At 38.9% G+C, this 18427-nt stretch overlaps 1 protein-coding gene and 1 pseudogene across 3 annotated transcripts; both read left to right on the top strand.

Annotated features, from left to right (window-relative positions):
- The first annotated feature begins 1990 nt into the window (after window positions 1-1990).
- LOC131320054 (uncharacterized) lies at window positions 1991-13980 on the top strand. Of its 3 annotated transcripts, none has more exons than XM_058350601.1 (7): window positions 1991-2148; window positions 3213-3282; window positions 3719-3787; window positions 4717-4824; window positions 5406-5532; window positions 5605-5722; window positions 13023-13980. In XM_058350601.1, exons 2-7 carry the CDS (start codon window positions 3273-3275, stop codon window positions 13047-13049), a joined length of 459 nt encoding a protein of 152 aa, XP_058206584.1. In that variant the 5' UTR covers window positions 1991-2148; window positions 3213-3272; the 3' UTR covers window positions 13050-13980. The 3 variants fall into 3 exon arrangements, with proteins under 3 accessions (XP_058206584.1, XP_058206583.1, XP_058206585.1); XM_058350600.1 differs by lacking the exon at window positions 13023-13980 and adding an exon at window positions 6021-6335; XM_058350602.1 differs by lacking the exons at window positions 3719-3787; window positions 13023-13980 and adding an exon at window positions 6021-6335.
- LOC131320053 (WD repeat-containing protein VIP3-like) lies at window positions 9825-13980 on the top strand (annotated as a pseudogene).
- Window positions 13981-18427: the final 4447 nt, after the last annotated feature.

Below are 18427 nucleotides of genomic sequence, written 5' to 3'. Positions count from 1 at the left end.
GGATGGGATTATTAGTAACACCCCCCCCATGGTATTGCTAATACCTCCATTTTGGGGGATTAACAATCCCATGGGATAACTAATCCCCCCTACAAAAACCTAACCAAACAAGGTATTAACAACCCCATGGGATTATTAATCCAATCCTCCCCTCCAAACCTCCTATCAAACACGCCCTGAAAGTTACAAAAAAGCTTAAAATGATTTTAAAATAGGCAAATGATTTCCATTTTTTTACGATGGCACTCCAAAACCTGTCTTTAAGTGTAAAAATTAGACATAACAAAGCACATTAAAAGATAAATTTTGGAGTGCCATCATAAAAAAGTGAAGTACCAAAATTATTTTTTTCTTAAAATATTGACAAAGCCATATAAGGCAGCCAAATTAATTGCAAAATCCCATCTAACTATTGTTACCTGTGATGTGTTTGCCCACAACGTGATGCATTTCCTCAAGTTAACTTGTACGTTATTTCGATGTGACCTCATTCCACCCTCTTTTTTTATCAAACCTCATTCCACCATGGGCAAGCCTAAAAGCCCCAATGATTAAAGAATCTCCAATTTGGGATATCAATAAAAGATTATTCTCATTGGTTAAAACTGTAGGTGATTTAATCGCAACAAAAAAGTTGACATAACATTTTCGGGCGGTCTCCGATCCCGTAGAAATGTAATCTTTGACTAAGGACCTAACACAAGAAGCCTTCAATCACAGCAAATATCAACGTAATTTTATGGATAGTCTTTCAATGCAACTCACACTTCTTGTCATTAGAAAGCGGGGTGTGAGTGGCTAAACCATAACTTCAATCAACTTTCACAAAACAACCGGAGCAAGTCATTCATTCGTATTATTCAAATGTTTCATATCATATAATAATAATAATTTTTAAGAAACAAAAACAAAAGCTCTATTATTTCTGACTTTGACCTTATTCAAGTGAAATTACAAATTTATTCGTTCATGCCAGGAGAAGAAGTAGTTTTGCATAATAAGACAACGTGTTTGTATTAATGATGATGACCAAAAAGGTGTACAAGTGAATAAAAAGGAAATGCAAAGATCAACCTAATAATTACTAGTAATACGAATATACTGTAATGGTTGAACATAAAGAGAGAGAGAGAGAGAGAGAGAGAGAGAATATAATGATGGTCGCCGGTGACAAGTCGGCATTTCTGAGATGTGAAAACAAAACAGCCAAATTAGAAACTTTTTTCTTGGAACTGCCAAATTAAGAACCTAATTTTGTATCCAGAAAAGCTACGTGCACAGCATGCTGTGCATGCTGTGCACAGATCCCATTTTCTCCCGCCTCGGGTCGCACAAAGATAATCGGAGCAGCTCATTTTGTTCAAAATATGTTATTTAAGGTCTCTGTAAAAAATGAGTTTCGTTTGATATCATTAGAGGTGTTAACAAAACATCCAAAATCACTTCAGAATTTAAACCGAGGCGGGAGAAAACGGGATCTGTGCCCAGCTGCTGTGTGCACAGCTCTTTTGTACCTAGGGGTGAGAATTTTCCACACAATATGAGAATCAGACACAAATCAAGCACAAAATTAGCGGTTTAGGGCTAACTATTTTTTTGAATATGACACTTCATGATAACAAAAAGCTAAACAAATTACGTTAGAATTGTGACACAAATACAATACGACACCATGTCCAACCCTTGACTACAGAACAATAGTCCAATATTAGTAGGAAGAATTACAGTCAAAATAGGGGCTGCTAAAAACGACCAATCAAATTTTAACGGTGATATTTTTCTCTCTCTCTTTTCAGGATAATATTTTTAGAAAAATGATATTAACACTTCAAAAATTAATATATATATTAATTTCTAAAGTACCAATATCATTTACCTATTTCTATCACAACGTCGTTTAATTTGATCCCTGCCCGAATGATTATGCTACTGATCGGTAAGTATAAAAAAGTTAAGTGTTACTTCCGCTACACATGAAAACGACGAGAGAGAGAGAGAGAGAGAGAGAGAGAGCTTCAGTAGTTTAATGCCGAGGGGTTGAGGGACCGTTTGTGCCGGCCTGCCATCTAATTAACAGAAACCCCTCCGTCGTCGCGTCTCTCTCTCTCTCTTAAACTTCTGATCTGAAGTCTCACACGTAGAAGGCAAGTTCTCCTTCCTTCCTGGTGTTATCCTCTTCCAAGTGAATTGATTGTGGAGTATTGAAATTTTATTTCATGTTTTGTGTGTTTTCTTTGAGGTTTGATAGGATTGATAAATTCACCTGAATTCTCTCTCTCTCTCTCTCTCTCTCTCTCTCTCTCTCTCTCTCGTGTTTATTAGGGTTTTTATTGGCTTTAAGCACGAGTTTTAGGCTGTTTTATAGCTTCTGAATCGATTTCAGTTTTTCGTCTTTGTAGTCAATCAATTCTGACCTAATTCCTAAATTAAACTACTTACGAGATTGTGATATGGTTTACATGACCTTTTAGATTGAAAAATTGCTTCCTAACAGGAGAAGGATAATGAAATAGGAACACTTATTTGTATTCATTTTGTTTGGGTAGTCTGAACAGCAAAATGATGGATGTTTCTGTGATATTGATTGATCTGTTGTTGAAAACAGTATAAGGCGGGCAGTGGTGGAGCGTATATATGGAAAAATACCCTTGGGTTTTTGGTCTATGATCAATTGAAATTGAGCGGAAGCATTTGCTCATTTACTGGCTTGTTGTTTTGAGTAAATGTGTACCAAAAAGAAAAACACTTATTTGATTCTCCTGAAGTGAAAGCACTGTTAAGAAGCTAAGCAGTTGAACGATGAATATGTTGCTCCCTGGTAGTGGTGGAGCATATTCTTGGAAATTGATTCTTGTGCTTTTGATTCAATAATAATCAAGTGGGATTTACTGGCTTATTGAATGAGCTAAGGAACTGAATAGAGAACCAATTACTGATACTCCTCAATTGAAGGCAATGTTAAGAAGCTACGCTGTTGGAACTACGAAAATGTAGTTCCCTGGTAGTGCCAAAACACATTTGTGATTCCTTTTTAAGCATAAGCTTTAGACGCATCATGTCATGACAGTTGTAGGCTGTAGCCTAATTTTAGTGGTTCAACTCCCTTGTCAGTTCAGTTGTGCAAGTGTAGTACATACCTAGATAAGATCTGGATGAGTGGTTGATGTGATGCAAAATTTGAAGTCCTCTTTTTGATTATGTGAAGCAGGTAGTTTGGAGGGTGGTTGTGTAGCTGAAAGCTCGATCTTCCGGACGTCTCAGTAATAGTCCACATGGAACCAAGTAATCAACTTATTTCCATTTTCATCATTGATAGTTTTGTGCTCAAAGAAGATTTTTTTTTTCAATTCCTTTACCCGCTTCTTCTTCTCTTTCTGGCGCCTCTGGTTATCAACGAGCATGAGCTATCCAATACACATATAACAAGCATTAAGACCAGAAAATCCAGAAAGTATATATTAGCATGATTATTAGTTTCTACAATTCTTTGCCCCAATGTCGAACTACCTTTCCACTAATTCTGGTTAATTGGTTGTGCTTTTGTGAATATCTGTGAGAAAGAGAAACTCTTTGGTTCTGTGAGGATGAGAAACTCTTTGGTTGCAAACATCGAAAGAAAAACATTAGCTAGGTGATTTTGTGCTAATTTATAAAGGCAAATGTTGAATTATCTTACACGTTGACACTAAACTAAAGTTGGTCCTGCATTCTTGTGTAGACAAGCTACCTGAATATTCTCTCAACCAACCACTAGTAGAGAGAGAGAACAAAAAGGAGCTTGTGAGTTGTAAGTTCTCTTCCATATTTGATTATTCTGCTCTCCACCTTGTTACTTTGAGCAACTACTAACTGTCTATTTTCAAGCTATGATGCAGTATTTTTAACTAAATCGGTACTTAACTCATTTTTTAATGAACCAATATCAATTGAGAAAGCAAATGAAAACACCTAACAAAGAATGCCACGATAGATCGTTTAAAGATTCATGTTGATCTTTGGATTCTTTTCAGTTATGGCCTGAAAGACAAAGCATTGTGATTTAAATCCAGTATTTGCTGTGATTGAGTTAGGATTTGCAGTTAGGCAATAACTATGAACCCGCTAGTTACCTTCCAGGATTTTTTTTAAAGCTGAAGAGGGTGTCCTCAATTACATTTGCTGTGGTTGAGTCACAGAGTTTGGATTTGCACTTAGGCAATAACTCTGAACCTGCTAGATTCCTTCCGAGATTTTTTTAGCTGAAGCCGGTGTCCTGAATTACTGTGAACCCACTTATTTCCTAGTTATATGTAGATCCCGTCCCACAGATACCAGGTTATTATCTGGCCTATGTCCTGGGGTAACAACTTCAGAGGGGAAGAAGGAATATTAACTATTGATCCATCCCTTCTAACCTCAGACCTATTGAAGAGAAGTGCCAAGCCCTGGCCTCTAGGCTAGCCCCATTGGTAAACCTTCTAAGAATGTATGTGGATCCCATTATTGGATTTTTTTAAATTTCTTACCCATTTGCAGATATTGCAAATGCTGTGTAACATTTCATTCTACATTCAAAATTCCACGGTGAATTGATTCTTGCATTTGCTTATCTTTGTTAGATAACTTATGCATTTGGAATTGTGGGAAGGAGGGTAAGGGAAAACAAGGGGAAAAGACAAGTAAAAAATAGCCTCTTACCTCCTAATGACAATAAATTGGACCTTCTTCATGTCACAGATGCTACGGAGGCACATGGTTTGAGAGATGTTGAATTGGTGAAATCAGTTTCTGATAAACCCTTTGATCTTTTGAGACCTTCAGCACGACACCATTCACTGTTTAAAGGTAGTAATCCTGTTTGGACTTTGGATGTGATTAGTACTGTTTCACACATCTTTATGCTTACACTGCAACTGCATTGTGCTTGGTTTCATCCAATCGTAAATCAGACATTTCCATGTACATCCCCTTATTTGCTTATGTGATGCCTGAACGAAGTTCATCCAACCACTTGTGTTAATGGTTCTGTTGGTGTTCTTAGTGGGTTTTTTTAATTGGAACTGGGTCTAAACATTTAACCACTAACTTCTGGAACACTCCCCTTTCATTCTTCATGATTTTGTTTTCATCATACTTCATCACCTTGTCAATATTATTGTAGTTCTACTCCTACAAAATCAGTGCCTTTTTTTTTTTTTTAATATAAGCTTACATTAACAAAGACAATGTTTCTCTGGTTGCATACTAGTCAAGCTTCAGCTTTACTCTGATGCCTTTTTCCTGAACTAAAACAAGTTGCGGCGGTGATTACACATTATTTTTTTGATACATGTTATGCCGACTTTTGTTACAGGAGAACTGTTACAGAATCTGATATTTTTTACAAGCAAATGCTCACAATACTGAACTATTTTTTGTGCTGGCAGCACAAGCAAGAAACACTGCAGACCCTGAAAAAGGCAAGTATACACTTATTAGAGATGCAGAGGACTTCCAGCCAGGGACTTTGGACAAGCCCCTTCCTTGCTTCGGTTGTGGGATAGGATGGTTTTCGTGAGTATTCTCCATTCCTTCCTCCATCGTCTCCATTTTCCCTTGCCTAATGGATGTGTCTTTTGTTTTCAGTTTTCTGGTAGGCTTTGCATTCCCACTTATGTGGTACTATGCCACAATTCTTTACTTTGGAAACTACTACAGAAAGGACCCCAGAGAACGGGCTGGCCTTGCTGCTTCTGCAGTATGTGTAAGTTCTCTCTCTCTCTCTCTCTCTCTCTCTCTCTCTCTCTCTCTCTCTCTGTGGTGTGTACGCACATGTATCTCAATTGAGAAGCAACCAGTTAGAAAGTTGTATATCTATGTGTTCTCTTGGTTTTTAATGAAAAAATAAAACTTCTGCCTTGCTTTCGACTCAAGTTGGTATAAACTTTAGTTGCTCTCTCTCTAAAATGAGAAAGCATCCAGAAGAACTACTATCGGATTATTCCTTTGCTTTGTTTTCGACTTTCTTGTAGTTACAATAACAAATTGGTTGTTTGTTGCAGGCAATGGCATGTACGGTTATATTGTTGATCGTCGCAATGGTTCTTCTATTCTAGCCTGTCTGTCTCTCGAGAATTTGCCCTCATCTTCACGCCCCTGTGCCCATCCACGAAGGCAAAAGGCAAGTTGAATTGGGAAAGAGAGGTGCTTTGTACAAGAATTTTCAGTACAGAACATGTGAAGTAAAGATGTTTATAACAATTGAAAATACCTATATACACATTTTATTGTATTTTTTGTTGTGAACAAGAAATGCCCTCTCCCGGCGGTCAGGAGATGTGTACACAGATGGAAAATATGGAAACTGTTTCATTTGACGGGGGGATTGTAGAGAGTTTCTTCTTACAGTTTATGATCTGTGTGAGAGAGAGAGAGAGAGAGAGAGAGAGAGAGAGAGAGAGAGAGAGAGAGAGAGAGAGAGTCAATGGAGTAACCTAGCCGTGCAATGAGAGAAAAAAGTTGTATTATAAGCTGAATTAAACTATCAGCCCCTTAAAATCAGTTTTTCTCGGTTGAGCTTCCATATCCTTTATGATTCCTAGTTTGGACGAGGGGGGAGGGGGAGGGATTGTCAAGCCAACTACTAGCATGCCAACCAATTCTTCTCGCGGGAAGAGGAAAGAGCAGAAAACAAGAGATTAAAACGGTCAAAGGAGAGTGACAGCGAGTTATGGTTGCACTTGGGTTTTTTTTTTTTTTTTTGGAGGGGGGGGGGGGGGGGGATGAGCTTATGTTTTGTTGTTTTTATTTCACTTCCACCACTTTCTTTTCTTTTTTTTTCCGGCCCAGATGTGCATGGGTCATGCCGCCTCACCACTTTGTTAACACAATCTCTTTTTCTTAGCAGATTCACACACAAAAAGTTACCGTCTTTCTTCTGTTTTCAGCTTGATTCACTTCTATATCACCTTCCGACTTTGAGTCCTGTCCCTTAACATATTTTTACCGATAAAACTTCTGCTGAATACGGCGTATCGATTAATCGGACAATCGAAAGTGCATAGATTAATTATGCCCTGGATGTTAGGTGATTATAAACAGGAGAAAGCTTGAAAAAGCAGTTAGGGACGTGGATAGTTATGTAGCCAGGGAATACCTTGATAAAATGTCGAGTCACCCTTCACGGACTATTCCAGTCAATGAAAATTGAGGACAGCCTCTAATTCCAGTCGATGCTTCATGAACTATTCGAAAGGTGTTTGGCAGGCTTGGACAGCCTCTGGTTCAATATAAAATTGGGAATGGAAGGAGTAATTTCTTATGGCTTGATTTTTGGCATCCACTTGGTCCCTTATTTGGCAGATTTGGCAATGAGGTGGTGTATAATCTCGGTAGGTCCCTTTTGTCTAGAGTGACTTCAATTATCCACAAGGGGGATTGGAGATGGCCTAGACCTAGGAATAGGTTGACCCAATATATTAGCAGGCATACTCCTTCAAATTTGAAGCCTGTTTGCGAGTTGGAAGATGATGTGGTTTGGTTGCCTCATAAGAGTGGTGGCTAAACTGCTAACTCCGCATGGGAATCTATTAGCGCTACTTATCCTAAACCTAATTGGGCTCCTTGACTTCGATCAATGCTGGCAGAGCAAGTTTATTAGTAATTAGGTAAAAAAAACTTGCGAACAATGCACATTTTTTATTTTACCTACTCACATTTCTTTCAACACTACACCAACACTATTTATTTAACCTATTCTCTATTAAAATATAAGTAAATTTTTTCTTTCTCCAACAGTGCACCAAAGTGTAATTTTTTAAAAAAAGAAGAAAGAGGAAGAGAGAGGAGAGAGAAAATAATGTTAAAAATTACATACATGATGGACAGTGAATAAGTAAAAATGGCTAAGCATTATTTATAAATACATTTTACCTCTATGTTTACCTACTCTGCTGTAAGCGTAATTTTTCCCTCTTGGGGAGCTAAAATAGCTATAAAGCTAGTTTACCTATGCCGGTAAACTTGCTCTGAGGGACCGGTTGAGTTCTTGTCAGTAAGAATTAAAAAAAGGAGGCTTACAAAAATGCCACCATCTGTTTTTTGGGCCACGTTGAATTTGTGTGGGTCACAGCTAGTTTTAATTTGGAATGGGCCCTTTTTTTTCTTCTTCTGGGCCAAAAAAAACTTCTACTCAAGCCCAAATAGAAAAACTAGTAGAGTGCCCTTAAAATTTGACATTTTTGAGATGCCCAAAGCTCAGACCTCTTGGGCCTTGAGGTTGGGCCAACCCTGCTCCCAGCAGTCGAGAGATGTGTACACTAATGGAAACAAAACTACTACTGACACAATTTTTTTAAAACAGACAGCGAATACAGATGGACTTTGGACCCGTTTTGGGTCCCGTAAAGATATGATTGGAGCCGCTCATTTTGTTCAAAACATCTTGTTTAAGGTCCACATAAAAAATCAGCTCATTTAGATATCGGTAAAGGATTTCACGAAACACCCAATTTTGCTTCAAAAAACAGACTATTTTCTGAAGCAAAGTTGGATGTTTCGTAAATCCCTTTACCGATATCCAAATGAGCTGATTTTTTACGGTGACCCCAAACATCTTTGTGTGCAGGACAATACATGCGAGAGAGTTTTCCTTGTGCCTTAGAAATACTTGAAGACGTGCTATCTAACATTCCTCGATCGCCCTTGGATATTGTAACCGAGTCCGCAGCGCTTTTGCTGGGAGTGGCTCCTTTTATAACGTTCACAGAAGATCGTTACAGTTAGTTGCTACGCTATATTTTCGGAGAGTGGCTTTTTATTATTATTATTATAACGTTCACAGAGGATTGTTACTCGCTCTCGAACTCTTCTTTTGGCTTTTATCAAAAGTAAGTGCTCTATGACAATATGCCCAAAATATACAAAGTATACCAAGATACACAATCAACTTTAGGGATCAATTTACTCGAGTTTCAACAATTGGAAAAAAAGAAAATAAGTTTTCAAGTGAAAAGATAATACTAGGCGAATGTCGAAGATAACCTAAAAAAATTTACTTGGTACTTTATGGATTTTTGGAATGAAAAAAATTAGGAGTGTTCAAGAAAATCGCCCGAATTGTAAAGCAGGTTCGATCCAGACCGAACCATCATATTTGGTCCAGTTCTGTGGTCAAGTTATTGTTCCAAAAAAATAAGAACCGTTATATTTTGTTTGGTTACTGGTTCTAAATTAAAGAACCATGGTTAGAACCGAACCGGATCGTTTAGAATTAATATATATAATTATATAAACATAAATATGTGTAGAGATTGGTCTACTTTCTAAACATGGAAGAAGTTAGTACTACTGATTTAAGTGATGTTTTGGGCATTTGAGTTGTTCTTTCCTTCAAAACTATATTTTATAGAAAATATAGTTTATGATATATGTTTAATTTTAGTCCTAAATATAATGGGTCATTAATGTTTTTCTGTCGCTGAATTTAATTATTCCATAAGTGGTTTTGTCTACTTTATTGGTGATTTTCATCAATGTTTTTCGGTCAAGTGTCAAGTATTTCGTAAATCATATTGGATTTTGATTCTTAATAAAATGTCTATTACTTATTTTATGAGTTATTTGATGCTTTAAATTTTAAATTTTATGAGTTTATATTTTGTGAATAAGTGTTTAGATGCTAATTAGATAAAACCGGAACCGAACCAAAATCAGACCGATTTTGCGATTTGGTTCTGGTTAGGTTCCACGCATATGTTGGTTAGGTTCTGGTTCCTAATTTTCTAGAACCGTTGAAAATTGTTTGGTTACTGATTTTCTAGAGAGCCAGACCAATCCGGACCATGTACACTCCTTTTAGGGGGCAAAATTTCTTTCCGATAGGAAAAGAGAGAAGGGGGTGGAATGAAATAAATAAATGACGGTGGGGGCAAAAACGCAAATAGCAAACCACAAGGGCACCACTTTTCAAACCGCAAAATCCGCCTCCAGCTTACTCCAGGGGAAAAAAAGGTTGCAGAGCTTCAACAAAACATTTCCTTCTCTCTCTCTCTGTCTAGGGTTTTGCCACTCGCACTGCACCCAATGAAGCTCGCCGGACTAAAATCGGTCGAAAACGCCCACGAAGACTCAGTATGGGCAGCGACGTGGGTCCCAGCCACCGACGAGCGGCCGCCGCTCCTACTGACGGGGTCGCTCGACAAGACGGTGAGGCTTTGGAGCTCCGACGAGCTCACTTGCGTCGCCACCAACACTGAGCACTGCCTCGGGGTCGTCTCCGTCGCCGCCCATCCATCCGGCGTCATCGCCGCCTCCGCCTCCCTCGACAGCTTCGTGCGCATCTTCGACGTCGACCACAACAACACCATCACCACGCTCGAGGCCCCGCCCTCTGAAGTCTGGCAAATGCAGTTCGACCCCAAGGTAATTCAATGCCTAAACACGAGTATATGTTTGCAAACCTAGATGTATAACAGTTTCGTTGTTGATAAGTGAAGTAAACAGTGCCAGCTTAGGCGCGCCTCGACTAATCTAATCGTGGAGACAATCCCACCGTCCACTAGCGGACCTCGACTAATCCTTAGGACAATCCCACCATCAACTTGCGGGGAACCAATTAAATCGGGACAAAGTCCCTATGGTCCCAAATGAGTTGATGGCACCGGGAGGTTTTGAACCTGGAGCAAACCCTAGGTCCCTGGGAGGGGTGAGAAACAAGCCAAGCAATTGATTGGTCAAGCTTGGTTTAGAAACTTGACAAGCTTCAAAAAATATGTTCAAGCTTAGCTTGTTTATGAGACGAGCTGAACTCAAATAAGCTTTAATCAAGCCGAAAGCGAAAGCCAAACCAGTGGCAATCTCAAGTAGTTTGAATTTTTTAGATATCATAAGTGAACGAGCCAAGTAGTAGCTTATTCGACTTGGTTTGAAACCTTCATGTTCAAGTGTGCTTTTGTTTGGTAAGTACCTTCATGTTCAAGCTTGGTCTCTTTAGGTAATAAATTTGATCTTGAACAAACTTTTAGCAAGAGAACGCGAGTTCGAATTCGAGTAGCTTGATTCGTTTAGCAGTCCTTGTCCCAGGCCAACCCCTTGGGATTTACTTGTAGATAAATTTAGCATCTGTATGACTGTATCTATTGAAGTTTCGGTTACATCCTTAATTTGGATTGTCCTTTGGTTTTACCTTTTTTAGATGTGATGACTTGGAATTTCGAAAGATCATCTCTTGTGTTTGGTTGATGGGAAAATGGTGTTGGTATTTTGATATCAACAGTTGGATCAATGATTTACCAATTCACCCTGGGGGTGTGCTTTATTACTTGAATATTTGCATTTTCTAGATCTTATTGCCAAAAAGTTTGCAAACTTGAGTGCATCGAAACATTTACTGTGGAGGAATATTGGTGCTATAAGACCTCCGATTCAAGGTAACTAGGTTTTGACCTAGCTGGACATTGAATTGTGAGTAAGTGAACTGTGAAGACGGTAGTATGCCATGTAAATGTTGGTAGAGGAACATGAATTGTGCGCTAAAGAACAGTTATGACAGAGATATTTCCTGTAAACCTTGGTTGAGGAAGATCTTCTGCTTTGTTAATCTTGTACAAATTCATGGTTCTTCCTCTTCCTCCCGATATGGAACACTTGTGCCTGAACATAAGTTAGGCCTGTGATACTAATTAATTTGCTTCCATGAGTTCAATTTCTTTCTAGAGGTCACAAGTATTGTATTTGTCAGGTTTTCATGCCCTGTGTTATAAGGCATCGTAATTTGTAGGTGAACACAGTGACCAAATTCTTGTTCTTGTCGTTGTGCTTTATGGATAGAGGACTAATTGCATTGCGTCAGACTCTCATGTGCATGGGGATATAGGAAGATTAGAAAGACAAGCTGGCTGCTCAAGAGTGAGTTACATAAGATGTTTGAACATGCCATATGCAATCACTAAGCCCTTTGTGAACCTAATTATTTCCATGTTTCTACCCCCTTCCTCTCGCTACCAGCAGCCAAACTCCAGCTTCATTTCTTGCAAAAAACCACAGCAAGCTCTAAAAAAGAAGATTCATCTATGTTTTGTTGTTGTGTATGCTTGCATTCTTTCATCATTTTTCTCCATAGTCATGTGCACAGCAGCCCGAGTGTGGTACTAGGACATACGTCTGCTCAGCAGTGATCTTCAATTATTGTTTTTCCCTTTTCATCACTTTTCTTTTGCTGTCTTTGAATCTTTGTCCTTTACTTTTGGATTGTCAGTATACATAGAATGGGTCTGGGATTGGGATTCTGATGTATTTTGAGCAACTCAAGCCCAACCAAATATTAGCTCCAGCTGGTATTTGTCTAGAAATTTCATTTATTAGGTCAGGCTTCTTCAAGCTGTTGTGATGGTCTGGTAGTTAGTGAGTTAGATAGTTACATTTGATTGCAGGTTCTGGTATAAACTTATCAGAGTTTTCTAGTAGGGCACTCATTGAGAGAAATAACAGTTCTTGTTGTTCCCTTCAACTGTGCAGACTGCCAGACACTAACATTTAATTACCACTGTTGTTTCCATTTTTGTTTACTCTGTTTTTGTTTTGTGTGGCTTCTAGGAACCAGCTCATATTTTTCCAGCATAGGAGCTTCTTTTTTTTTTTTCTTTTTTTTTTTTTTTTTTTTTTTTGGGGGGGGGGGGGGGGGGGGGTGGGTTATGTTTGTGTTGTAAACTATTTTTTTTTTTTTTTGGGGGGGGGGGGTTATGTTTGTGTTGTAAACTATACAAGATCTCACTTTCAAGACCCAATATCTTATTAACTCAAGTTGACAACACGGTGGAGCAATGTGGACCATACGCTCATCCCCGGCCTGGTTGGCCTATGTTTGACATAATGATAATATTACCCATGTTCAGTGGCTTGCAAGTTCAGATCTAGTTTGCCCTTTGAACTTTGAAGCCTCCATAATCTCTCTTTGTTTATTTGCTTCCTTATAATATATTTGGCCGCCAAATTGTTGGCTTAGCATGCATGGTTAGAGTTGATCAAGCTTTTCACTTGCGTAAAAATAGTTGTTCTTTTGGCAGCTTACCCCCAATGTTTTATGTTTTTAGGGAACCACTCTAGCGGTAGCTGGTGGTGGCAGTGCATCCGTCAAACTGTGAGACACAGCCGAATGGAAGCTGATTGCCTCCTTATCCATCCCTCGCCCGGAAGGGTTAAAGCCCTCTGACAAAAGCGGGAACAAGAAGTTTGTCCTCTCAGTCGCGTGGAGTCCAGATGGAAAACAACTAGCTTGTGGCTCAATGGATGGCACCATCTCTATCTTCGACGTTCCTCGCGCCAAATTCCTCCACCATTTAAAAGGCCACTTCATGCCTGTTCGTTCTCTTGTGTACTCGCCTGTCGATGCGCGAGTCCTCTTTTCGGGCTCCGACGATGCCCACATTCACATGTACGACGCAGAGGGAAAGAGCTTGATTAATGCTATGTCGGGTCACGCTAGCTGGGTCTTGAGTGTTGATGTGAGTCCAGATGGGGCGGCAATTGCGACAGGCTCAAGCGACAAGACAGTGAAGCTGTGGGATCTTAAAATGAGAATGGCTTCGCAGTCGCTGACCAACCATATGGATCATGTCTGGGCGGTGGCATTTCGGCCGCCCAGTGGGACTGGCGTGCGAGCCGGGTTCCCTTACGATTCAAAAAAATCAGGACACAAAAATAAATAGCCACGGAATACACCATAAATATGAGAAGATAAGAGCATATCGTTGTCTGATTATTCGTGATTGATGTAATCTATCTTGTTTTGGATGATGTTGAAGATTCTGTTTTCATTTTGGAATTGGTTCTCGTTTTCTTCTCTGCATTTACTGATAATGTATCTAGGAAAATTGTTCGGTTCCGAACTAATTTTATCTTGTGCTTATCTTTCTGTAGTAGTCTTTAGTGTCATGTATCATGAGATTCTGTTAATGTAATCTGGAAAAAAAAATATGAACAGTTGAGTTATCTTGGATTTGTCTACCCTATTTGATAGTTCTATGATATCTATTTTTTTTTTGCCTCGGGAGCAATGCTCCTCCCTCTCACAAACACAAAGACCTTTTGTGAGAGGGAGGAGCATTCTTTTGTGCGAGGGAGGAGCATTCCTCTACTTATGGAATAATACAGAAACTATAGAGTACGAGGGGCATAAACGGTAAGATCTCTTCTTCCCGTTAACTGTGCCAAGTATATTTTATCCAGACTCTACTGTAAATTTTCTATTGAGTGGTGATTACTGTATCGAGGTATTATTGGCATACCCTATGTTTTACTTGGACAATGATGCATTCGACAATTCCGTTCGTGTGTTTCAATTTGACTGGTTTCGTCTTGATATGTATGACTTAGGAGCCAAGTATTTATCTACTCCGAGGTAGGATTTTGTTTTAACAGTAGCGAAATATATACCAATAAAAATTTAAAATGACGAGCTACAATAAAAAAGTCATTAAATCTAGGAAAAATTGAAATTAAAATTACATAATAAAAATGATAATAAATGATGTTTGTCATATGCACATTGAGTACCAAAAAAAACTAATTTTAATTTAATCTATCTGTTAAAGTAAGACATCTTGAATTGTGTCCGATGTTTTTTCATATCGTTAAAAACATCGATGATAAAATCAACTTCAAAACTTCTAGCTATGTCATTCTCAATGTATGTGATCAAGAAATTTGCCATAAAATCATCTTCCATTCTAGTGTGAAGTTTTTTTCCCCTTAATTTAGACCTTACTCTCACGAGATCTCCTCAGCGTTTCCTCTGTTCGAGCCAATCTACTATGAAGGGAACAAAGATACGATCGCTGCTCCTCTAATGTCTACTCAGGCTGATCTCCGTGGACAGTCCAATTTCTACAAGCAATTGAATTGGACCAACATAGCCAAAAAGGCTATAAACCATCATATTGGTGCGACACTTAATGACGATTTGCGTCATTCATTTCTAAGTGCTGTGTACTCTCCCGTTTAACCTCTTAGCTGCTAGGAAATATTCCACAGCAATTCCGAGTCAACATCCTAAAGAACCACTGGACCAGCAGTACGCAACACTTGCCACGCTGATTTGGCAGTCTAAATCCCAGAAGCATGAGGAATCCATCGCACAGAATCAGGAGCAGAGGGATTAGGAACCAGCGAAGGGGCAGTACCAGCAATTATCTCTCTTGTAATAGCACACCATGAAGTAGGCCATACCCACTCCTCATTGTGGATAATAGAAGCAACTTTGGTAGTCATAGACCTGCCAACATCAAACCCAACGTATCCCCCAAATCGTGATTATCCCGATTCTTCGATCTTAGATCATGCAGTCCTTCTTTCAGACCTGCCTTCCATTCAGAAGGAGAAGGAGATCAATTCAATGGCCATTGATCTGTGATTGAAGGCCCCTTGCTGGCATCAGACATTTTTTTTTTAATACTTCACTTTGGCCCATTAAATTTAATTTTGAAATACTTTTCTGGATTTTGTTTCTTGAAAAAAAAGAAAAGAAGAAGCGGATTACGGACTAGTATATAGCAAAAAATAATGAAAAATTCTAGCGGTAGCGGATCTATATAAGTTGAGAGGAATATTTTTTTTACATATAAAAATTGCGTTTTCTAAAATCTTTGTTGTGGTGGTAGCCACCACTAGACCCCCTGACTCCATCCTTGCTACTCCCTCCATCCATTTTTTAGTCCCTCGTTCCATCCTAACCGAATTTTAAATTGGTAATATTTTTATGTATAATATGAATTTTGTTTGATAACACTTGATTTGAACTATTAAGCAAAGTTTTCAAAATCACCTAAAATATTATAGATTATAAGATGTAACTTATATAAGCAACAGAAAGTCTGTTGACACAAACTTTTTAGACACATATTGTACACAGATCTGTTGTGGGGCCCACTACGGGTCCCACACAAATGATCCGAATCGTTCATTAAATGTAGAATATATTCTCAAATGAAAAATTAAATGATTGAATCGAGCATCTAAAACTATCGTATTCAGCTGATTTTTTTAGAAAACCCTCGAAAAAATGTTTTACATTTAATGAACGGTTCGAATCGTTTGTGTGGGACCCATAGTGGACCTCACATCAAATCTATATATTATTGTTGTGTGGGTAGCACCGTTGTATAAACAATTGAAAAATGCACGGACTCTACAAAATTGGGGATGGAGGGAGTGTATTTGTTTTTGGAAAAATCTGCACAAGCAGACGAGAAGTTACTTGCATTATCATAAGGCACCGTCATGTTTCAAAATTCAAGATCGGATCAATCACTTACACACATCTAAAGGCTGACTTTTTGCAAGGCCATTTGAAAGTTTATGTTAATATTTATGAACGGTTCAGATTATTCGTACAGAATCCAAACGCAGGCCTAAGTGGTCGTACATTTTTTAGTACTCCATTTATTTATACTGAACAATTAAATGTGTGTGGCCCATACAAGTGTGTGCACATTTCTTTAGCATTTTTGGAAAAAGAATTATACATTAGTACACATAGCCTTGTTATTGCTTTAAATGGATCGGAAAGAATTGTACATTAGTATACGATTTACGCTAAAAGACGGTGAGATTGATCTCAAATAATTAGTCGAGTTGGCCCGAATATTTGATTATCAATCCAAAAAAATTCTTAGTACATTAGATATATAAGATGGTCTCAGTGCTTTACACACTGAATTGGAGGATAATGTTGTGCAGTGATATGAACAGTATCGAGCCGCGCACCTCCGAGCCGTCAGAATGTGCATCCGACGGCTATGATCTCATCTTGGCAATAAACGACTTTCGATCGTTGATTGCCGAGATGAGATCCGAGCCATTGAATGCACTATCCGACGGCTCAGAGATGCGTAATACGATCCTGCGCACATCATTGCACAGCACCAATCCGAAGTCCACTTACACACTAGCGTTGTCTCCCAAAAATATAGGTAAAATGTTTTATGCGCCAGCAAAAAGGTCGGCGAGTATCCGATCGTAATGACGCACGAAAACATTTCCCCAGTTTCAGCTTAAATTTTCACTTTAAACTTCTGTTAAATTACAAACTTGCCCTGTCTCTCTTTTAGTATTTCACTTCATACCTCACATAATATACTTTATTTACATGTATATCAAACAAAACCAATTAAACAGCGAGTAGAACCATCATGGAGTAGTACTCTCTTACGAACAAAAAAAACACAGGAATTATACAGGCCAAGACACTCTGTCTTGGAAATTATCAAAAAATCCAATCAACGGTTTAGATTTAAAAAAATTATTCCAAAAAAGAATTCTAAACCGTTAATTGAATTTCACGAAGATTTCTTATTCTCTTTCTTGGGCCGTAGGCCGTATCCGGTCTGAAAAAAAGAAAATTTTCCAAAACTAAGATGGATAGGAAAGCTTTTTCATGCTATTGAGCAGATTATTAGTCAAGTCAAGTGCATCAGGATATTTAACCCTGTCTGTTAAACTTTCACTTTTCCAATTTGACCCTTTAACAATTGAATTTTTTTCCATGTGACCGAATTTATAGCTGATTAAATCGTCCAGTAAAGCAGTAACGTCCATGAGGGTAATCCTGTAATTAACCGCGGGAGTGAGTCCTGTTTTAATCAGCCTGTCTAATTGTCGGCTTTAGAGTAGAGCCGTTTATTATTACAGAAAGTCTACAGTTACCGATCGGGAAATCCCGATCGGAATCCCGACACTCCGCCGGGCACTCTCCGGCCACCGGATGGTCGATCCGATCCGTCCAATAATTCTAAAAAAAAAACCGAGTGGGCAATGCAAAAATAAATGGCATCCGACGTGTGTTAAGTGGCCGATCCAAGCACTCCTTTTTTGGCCGATCCAAACACTCCATTTTTGGCCGATCCAAACACAAAAATGGAGTACTTCGATCGGCCACTTACACACGTTGGATGCCGTTTATTCTTGCGTAGGCCCACTCGGTTTTTTTTTTAGAATTATTGGACGGATCGGATTGGCCTTCCGGTGGCCGGAGCGTGTCCGGAGGGGCGTCGGGATTTCCCGATCGGTAACTGTAACTGTAGACTTACTCTTATTATTACTACTCCAACCTTGTGTGTGGAGCCCCCAACTTGTCCTGACCAGCCCCCCCAAATCCCCAGCTGACCAGAAGATTAGAAGAAAAACTTTAGAGAGAGAGAGGAGAAACTTTTGTGTACCCGGGGATACCAAGCTCCTTGGTATTCCTCCGGTTCATTTCTCCTTTTTTCGGCCAGTTTCATATCACATTTTGATGATCAGCTCCGTTCATTTTGTAACTTTCGGTGAGAACCTTATCCGTATCAAAAAATTGCGTTCATTAGACTTTATTTGATACATGATCAGCACACATAAATATTGAAGAAAATCAAAACCGAGTCCAAAAGCACACTGAATCCAAACACAGTATTATTTTTTTTGCGATTCTCACGCGTTC

Source organism: Rhododendron vialii, chromosome 3a (assembly GCF_030253575.1).
Source record: "Rhododendron vialii isolate Sample 1 chromosome 3a, ASM3025357v1".
NCBI lineage: Eukaryota > Viridiplantae > Streptophyta > Magnoliopsida > Ericales > Ericaceae > Rhododendron > Rhododendron vialii.
This window is presented reverse-complemented; position numbering and strand designations above follow the sequence as displayed.

Bases quoted from the DNA above. Each gene is read 5' to 3' on its own strand.
- LOC131320054 (XM_058350600.1), top strand. The intron at 4,825-5,405 runs GTAGTAATCCTG...TTGTGCTGGCAG, and splicing joins ACACCATTCACTGTTTAAAG to CACAAGCAAGAAACACTGCA. The intron at 5,723-6,020 runs GTAAGTTCTCTC...TGTTTGTTGCAG, and splicing joins TTGCTGCTTCTGCAGTATGT to GCAATGGCATGTACGGTTAT.